Here is an 8,688-nt window from a genome sequence, read left to right on the forward strand (position 1 = left end):
AAGTGGAAATTTTCGCGGCATTGAAATTTTTGCGCATTTCGCGCAACCAGAAACTAGCGCGAAAATAAAAGCACACAAAATTTTTTGTTTGCCATTTGTTCCTGTGCGTGATGTCTTGATTCCGCGGAATTAAAAACATGCGAAACTCTTCTGACACGGCCAAGCGCGAAATATTAGTCGCGCGAAAATATCCACTTTTACAGTATGCTGACTGAGCGAGCACTTCAAACAGCTCACAGCTGCCATGGCAGCTAATTGCTTCAGCAGCACGTTTATACTACAGTAAAAAGTGAACAGTCCGTATTATAAGAGCAAATGTTTTCACGCTACAAGACTAGCAAATATTGAGAAAACTACAATAACACGACAATTGCTTTGTACCTCTACAATACACCTACTTTGAAATCAGAGATCTTCATGTAATATAATATTACATATAACTAGCAAAAAATGTATGAGCATTTAATTATTTTCGCATCACTTTGATGTTGCAGGAAATGCGCAAAAAATTCCATCCATGAAAATTTCCACTTTTACAGTAATGCACCATCCTCTCTAGCCATACAAGGAACCCAACAACACTGTGTGATGTCATTGTACTAGAACAATACAAAGAAAATATTGTTTACATCATTTTACTATTGTTATAGCATGAATTGTGGTAGATCCCTAGACGGCAGCATGTCCAATAAACCAAAGCTTTCATCAAGTGTGTCACAAATCTTCCCGAGTTCTAAATTCACATAATATTGTACATATCTGGCGAAGCTTTTCTTGACAAAGATGTAAATCTTGCATTGCTTTCTTTGAAAAGAAAATGTTCCAATGTAATCTAAAGTTATGCACAAATCATAACTAGTAACATATGAAGGTTGTCAGATTCTAAATATCTGCTAATAATGGATCATTCTTACAGAGAGAATATTGTGCCACAGTTATGAATTCAAAATGAATACAAGGTGATTTGTCAATTGCTCATGACTACTGTAAAAGTGGAATTTTTCACGGTGTTGAAATTTTCGCGCATTTCGTACAACCAGAAGCTAGTGCGAAAATAAAAGCACACAAATATTTTTGCGTGCCATATGTTCCAGTAGTTGATGTCTTGATTCTGCGGAATCAAAAACTCGCAAAACTCTTCTTACCGTGCAAAGCGCGAAAATATCCACTTTTACAGTATTTAACAACTTGCCAGATAACACATGCACAGTATCGTAGAACATTGCTGTATTGATGTATTTGATATACGGCTTGTCCGTCCTAGCAATCCCTCAAATATTTTGTGATTCGTCAAACCCATCGCATCATCCTACAAATGTACACTATACCCACACTCATGAACTGGAAACAAGAGCAGGAGGAGAAGGTGGAGCACTACACTTTGTCATACAAGAGAAAGCACTACACAAGTGCGGAATTACATATGTAAAAGCTCCCTCCCCCCACCCCCCCCCCCCCAAAAAAAACCAAACAAACAAACAAAAACCACACACACACACACAAAACAAAACAAAAACATATATCCATAAGATGACAGTTTTCTAAAACAATCACTTTATAAATGGTTAAATAAGGATAGATTCTTTTAATATTTAGCCCTATGTTCCCATATCCACGTTGCATGCATTTGATGTTGATGGTCAGCAGAAATCATTTTGAACAAATATTCAGTATAAATTTGTTTTTGTTTTTGTTTTTCCCCGCGTGCTGGAGCACACAGCATTCTATTTCTTATCACCAATCTCTAATCGAATCACTTACAAATGGCAGAGAGAATCTACTGCAACACATCCACCCAGAAGATTTCATCACTATAACTATTCATCAGCTCTATAATCACATAAACAGCTGACAATATGATGCAGTAACAATTGACTACATGCAGCACAAGTTGAAAGCATCACCATAGATACAGTACCTGGATGTAGAATCCACTGGCATTGTCCAGAAGAAGTGAGAGCATGGCTTGAACTTCAGATCTCTTGGGATTCTGTTTTAGCAAAGAATAAATTGAAAAATAAACAAAACAGGGATAACAGTTTCCATTCTTTTATACACGTAAGTTATTAAACACATACATGTCTAAACCATTTTCTTTCTTTGTAACTTTAGATATGTATGATTCCACTCCCATCAATTAAGTGAGCAATAACTCTACATGCAAGAGAATGCATACAACTTACAAGAGTAGATCTCAAAAATTGTTTAGAAGTCAGCTTGTCCTTTCCATCATCAATTTTTGGATAATGTTGATTCCTTTTTTTGAAAAGCTTGTCTGATTTCTGGAATATATCTCACACACACACACATATATATCAACCATGAATCTAACATGGATAAATAGTATCACGGGAAATCAGCTCTGGAGTGTATCCCCATTTCAGAATATGTGTGGAAGGAATGTTGTATGTACAAGTACAGGTGGCAAATAAGTGATCTTCATACCACCCACAACACACAATACGAAGCAGCAATGTGTTAATTCTTTCTTGCCTGTTGCTATGCTGGCGCAGAAGAACTTGTATTTTGTATGGTCTTGTCAGAAGTTTTCTGTGACTAGAACATACTAGACTACTTTCAATAAAGGATTTGAATAACTGCATCATAATTTTTACTAATAAGCCCATAATCTGGAGTCAATCATTAGACCAGTTATTTTTCATACTTGGCAAAAGAATATTTTGACTAACAAATCCATAGTTTGGAGTCAGTCATTAGACCAGCTGTTTTTCAGATTTGGTTACAGAAGACTTTGACTAAAAGACCCATACAGCTGTAGTTTGGAGTCAGTCACTAGACCAGACTTGGGGGGGAAAAAAAATCAAAGTTTGCACTACTCACCATACGGTCACGGGCTTTGTGTTGCAGCGACGAGATGTGGTTCTTGAAGACATGGTTCCACAGCTCCTGCTCCAGCTTCTTGTCGAGAGCAGACTCCAGGTCCCCCAGGAGGAGATTGTGATAGGCATCCTGCAGGGCCTGCCTTGTCAGCCACACATCACTTCCGCCGTCAGCTGTGGGCGTGTCCCAAGGATGGTGTTGGTGGTGGGGGGAGAGGGTGGGGTTAGGGAGCAGATGGCACGGATACCAGGGAATAATTTTCCAACTCAAATTTGACTAGCAATTTCAGCTGATGACTACAACAGTTCAAATGGTATTCTGTACATATGACCTTGTCTGAAAGCAAACTGCTATACTAAATATAGTTTGTGTAGGAATGGTATAAAAGAGAAATGCATAGGAAATTGCAATGCATTACCAGAAAAATATTCCTTGGGATGCATATTAGTTACTTTCTTATTTCATTTACAAAAAACACACACAAAATCCACTAGACCATTTGCCTGGCCTACAGAGAGCCAAATACATTTTGGGGTCAGCATATCACACTTGTCCAGGAGATTCTACTGGCAAGTTGTTTTTGTTTCCTTAAGCCAGTTTCAAACAACTTTAAAAGTAAGTCTACCCTCGGCGTTCCTCTTGACTAGAGGAGTTAAAAATGGAAACCATTCAAAGCTTGGGTAATGATACTGGCAGGGTCCTCTGGAAGAGTAGTGCTAAAAGTCAAGAGGCTAACCTGGGCATCTTTTGGGGACAAGCAATTATTATTTTAGAAGAAAAAAAAACTAAATATACTTCTCTTCCACAATCTGCTTGCATTGTAAGTTTACAATTTTCAGGAGTATACACTGTCTCTTTTATTTCAATATTATGAATGCAACTAACACTTGCTACTGCTGACACTTATGTACAGTTTCTATAACCTTTGAGAGGGAAAATGAAGTAGTATCCAATCAAAAATCTCAAGAACCCTCAGTAGGCTGACTTTACTGCCATTACTTCCCTAGGCACAAGCCTCAACGAAGCGTCATGAATAAAACATTTTTTGGCAGTATTTCTTTTTATCTTCTTTAGCTCAAAGCAGGCTTAAAATGGTGATACATTAATGTGATAAATTTTATGTTCTCAAGCAGACACATCTTGACTTTGAAAAGACCCCAACCTGTCATCTCTGATTTTATTTCTATCATGGATTCACTTTCGGTATTGCAGTGTAGTTGTCTTTCCAGTTATGGCGGCCATTACAAAACTGAAACTTAACTCCGCCAATGCAACAACAACAACAACAGCAAAATATCAAATTCTACTCTGTCTGCACTCTTACCTGTAAGTTGTGCCTTGAGGTCATTTGCCTTTCTGCATGGAAAAACCACAATTAAAGTACTCATTGTTAGACATAACGATACATAAAACTTTTGTGCACCATTCAACCACACACAAATACCACATGCCAGTGGCAGTGAATGATATGCTTTGTGACATACACAACTCAGACATGGCAAGGCCAACATACATGTACATCTCCACCTCCACAAAGTGTTATTGAACTGAAAGAATGGCTGTGACTCTCCGCTAAAACTTTGCATTAAACACTCTCCAGATCATGCCCTGACTACATGCTTCTATGCTGCAAGTTCCTGTAGCCAGGGGGGTATTCACGACATAGCAAACTTTCTTTGAGTCGTTTCAAAATTAGCACTCTGTACAGTTTGACCAGTTGAAGTGCAAAGCCATATCACCATTCAAGCTAACTTTAAATCAAAAGGTAAAATTATCACAAAGAACAGCAGACATTTCATCAAATGGGGATTTTCTTTTACTATGGAATTTTTAAAGTTTCATCTATCTTTACCAAAATAAATGGTGATATTTGAATTGAAGAGGCAATGATGTTATTAGGTGTAACACCTCTCTGACTTTGTACTCAAAATTATCAAAAAGCACTGCCTTTGGTCAACAATTATGCAACTGCAACACCTACAATGTATTCCCAAAAAGTTAACTGTTGACGGGTCATTACAACATTGAGATAATTTGCTGTGAACAATACAATCCAGATATTATTTTTCATTTCTGCTGCAAAAATCCTCTGCACTTCACTTTTACCTGTAGTAAAGGGTGGCTTCTAACTTCTTCTTTTTTCAATATTGCTTAGGTTCTAGTACACCTGTCACAGGTTTTCATATGTGACTTGAAACATACTGTCACAATTGCAATGTTAACACACATCACAAAGTCTCATAATACAATGTATGTTGAGCCCCCACCTAGATGTCACCTTTGCTCTGTACACAATGTTTAAATCTCATTGGAAACAGGTCAATAGCCATTCCTCCAAACAGAAAAAAAGAGCATACAGAGTGACACATGTTAGATTTAAGCTAAAACTTTACCTGCTGTAAATAAGATATCAAGATATTCCTTCAATTTCATGTCTTTCTATGTTGGAGCTCGGAGGAATATGAATTGCCTACAATGTAACTGTCATAATCAACATGAGGAACTTGTAAGTTATTAGTACTTGGATGATACCAAACCAGAAAACTTGTAAACCTGTCAATAGAAACAGCTTTTTCATGCTTTACGGTCATAACTCACTGCAACGATACATTTCCAAGACACAACTAATAGAAATACATGTGACTTTAAATAGTACAATAACATTTCAAGACTACCACTGCAATATCCATTCTCAGCAAGTGGTGACAGTCAAAGGGCAGTGGTAAGCTGGAAGTTGAGGTTTTTGTCTCCCATATTTCTTTTTCTACTGGAGTCTTTTTTCAAGACTACACTTTTAATCATTATTCTTTCTCTCCCACAATGTCTTTCCCACAGGAAACCTTCCTAGGATCAACCCACGGCTGCATTGTCAAAACACTTTACTCACTTCATTTTCATTCGCTTCACTTTGTGATATCATTCTGAATTTAACATCTTTTTCACTTCTCTCTCTTATCTCCAGATGATTTTCCACCCTTCTCCTTCCCCCTCTCCTCCCTCTTTTCTGTTTCATCTTTCTCCTCCCACTGACTTCCAAACCCCAAACCTGATTCTCACTCTATTCTCTTCCTTGCAACTGTCCCTGTCTCCTATTCTCATATCTCCGTTAGTGCAACCTCAACTTCCAGCTCACCGCTGCCCTTGAGTTCGACTGTCACTACTTGCCTTCCTTAATTACTCTCTCCCTACACTGTACGTCACTTCACTCCTCAACTCTACTCTTTCTAGGTTCTTTTTGTTGCCAAACAACAGTCCTTTCCAGGACTACATTGTACATAGGCCTACCGGTACACATTGTGTCAACTGCAGCTATACTACAATTTACAAACCTCTCTTCCTCATATTACTGGATATACAGGTAGTATGCTCTTGAGCGACAGCATGCAGTTTTAAACAAAAGGTAATGCTACAAAGTACCAGACATATAATGCAGGTACATGTATAGAGGTTGCAAATGATCTACATATGCATGATATTAATTTCATTGATGGGGTTCTCATAACATCAACTCTGGCTGCATGTAATACGCATGTCTTCCCCATGACAATCTCAACAGACTCTGTGAGAAGTATCAATTCCTAGTATTAGTAAATTAACCTACATAACATAGAAATCTAGAATCTACCTGAAAAATCTGCACCAAAGTTTGACCTCCTGTGACAAAATTTAAACACATGTAAACGCATAGGTTTTACATGTTGCAGGCAGTCAAATTTTGGACAGTGCTATGGTCAAATTACAACATGTATGGGCAGCGTCCTTTACGTACAAATGTACATGAATCTAGATTAGAAACACAAGTGTATCATAAACATTTGTAGAGGGTTGCACATGAGATCAGTAAAATTTATTATGAAGAAGAACACTGAAAGTTTAATAGAAACAGCAAAAGAAGAACCTAGAAAAAAAAGTAGAACACATGTCATGATGACGTCGATGTTGGAAGTTCATTGATAGGTGGACAGGTGGAGGATCATTTTATTAATGCCACAGCACACACCATATAGTGTTCTTAGCCACAACGCACAATCTGAACATTTTTTTTTTTCCAGAGTCCGAGGTGAGGTACCCAGGTACTAGAAAATTAGTCTTAAAACGGTATCATATCAGTAATAAATTATACACTACGTTAACTTTATTGTAAATTAGACTAAGCCTAATGCCCCTTTTTACATTGTACTACAAATTTTTTAGGCTTCCATTCTAACTGTATTATTCATGATTTCTTTTATTTACATAATTTACTATTAGGCTTTGCCTTAAAATATGATAATTTGAATTTAACAAAATAGACTAGACTCTAATCTGAGCATCATAAAAACTTCTCTGTGCATAATATAAGTTAACGTTACTTGGTAAATTTACACTTCTTTCCTGTCAGTGACAATGTCACTGTCAGGTTCTTAAAAGGCCAAAGGAAACTCAGTGATAGACTTGGTTACACTGCTTACATGCATCATCATTCCTTTTTTCTCAACATTTTGATAGTGAAATAACGTGTAAAGCCGAGTTTTAATGCACAGACGGCTTTACAAGCATTGCGCGCTATCGCTACCAGACATGCACGGTATGCAGTTACGTGCAACGAAGCTGAAGCACTTGTGCACAAGTGTCATACATCGGACTCATACAGTGAAGTTTCGCGTATGCGCTGCGCCATTGCACCATTCGCAATGTGAAAGCTAAAGAATCGTAGTTGCAGTGCCACGATCGTAAACTCCTGGACACTTTATGGCCATTTCGATCATGATAAAGGCAACGAAGGTATATTTACTGCAACAAATAGTAAAAGCAGCTTGGGTATTTCGTGAAAAATATGTACTTACCTATAAAGCTGAACAAAATTCATCACATTTCTGTCATTTCTATTTGCTTATGTAGCAGACTTCAGCCTACTATGGTGGCCGCCATTATTCTCTTTCCGGTTTGCGGGCTATTGACCTTTCAGGGGAAAATACACTTTCGGCTGATTTAGGATTGTATAGACATACAAAAAATATCAGTTAGAACGAAAATAATTTTTACGGCAGTTTAAAAATATATCACTAACGTGTAAGAATCTTGGACTTTGCATCAATATCAATCATTTTTATTCTGCAAATTGTAAACAGTCAACTCAATCGATCGTGATGAACTCGGACGTCCACCAGTCGGAAGTTTCTGGTTCGCACACAAGTCATAATGACAAGGTGGACCACTTTCTCGGAATGCTTAGCAGTTTTACGCTGAAAGGGGAGCGGAGGGGTAATGGGATCGAGGATACCACGGATAATCATTGGGAAGGGATAATTAGGATAATTATCTTAAAGTATTTAAAGGTGTGATAACCAATAGACACAAACTTTGCCCTTTTTATGTGGCATTATCAGTCTTAAAGGCATTATGTGTATACCATTTGCAGATGAAGCAAAAACACAGCTTTATAAAACATATGTTATATCAGGGAGGTCACCTCCCTGGTTATATAGACCGGTAGTGCTTCAAAATAGTTCTACGTACAAATGAGAGTTGTTGTTTTTTTTATGGATACAAACAACCAATGTCAAAATGTTAATCAGTCAAAATAAATACTAAGGTTTACCATAGTTTTTAAGTAAACAAAGAAACAATTATAGTTAAAGTAAAATTATTTCTTTTATAAACCCTCTGCAGTTACTATTCATTGAGAAAAATATTGATATCTATATCTTTGAATTTGAATTTGATTTTGAATTCATTCGTTTCATTTCCATTTTTTACATTGCATTTTTGTTTACATATTGACACATAATATTACAGTAATATATCAGCATGAATTGACAGAATATAGGGTACTTATACAAACGGAAATGGGGTGACCCAACTAAA

The 8,688-nt window shown here is 37.1% G+C and overlaps 1 protein-coding gene across 1 annotated transcript in view; it reads right to left on the reverse strand.

The window, feature by feature from the left end:
• LOC139732227 (uncharacterized) overlaps positions 1-7,734 on the reverse strand; it is a 34,499-nt gene extending 26,765 nt beyond the window's left edge. The window contains exons 1-4 of the mRNA XM_071643103.1: positions 7,668-7,734; positions 4,166-4,197; positions 2,842-3,014; positions 1,919-1,990 (exon numbers count right to left, since the gene is read on the reverse strand). Of these exons, the coding sequence (XP_071499204.1) occupies positions 1,919-1,990; positions 2,842-3,014; positions 4,166-4,197; positions 7,668-7,690 (300 nt within the window). The 5' untranslated portion in view covers positions 7,691-7,734. The remainder of the gene's footprint in view (positions 1-1,918; positions 1,991-2,841; positions 3,015-4,165; positions 4,198-7,667) is intronic.
• Positions 7,735-8,688: the final 954 nt, after the last annotated feature.

This window comes from Diadema antillarum, unplaced genomic scaffold (assembly GCF_040938485.1).
Source record: "Diadema antillarum isolate AM-2024a unplaced genomic scaffold, OU_Dant_1.0 seq00000406_RagTag, whole genome shotgun sequence".
In the NCBI taxonomy this organism is placed as follows: Eukaryota; Metazoa; Echinodermata; class Echinoidea; order Diadematoida; family Diadematidae; genus Diadema; species Diadema antillarum.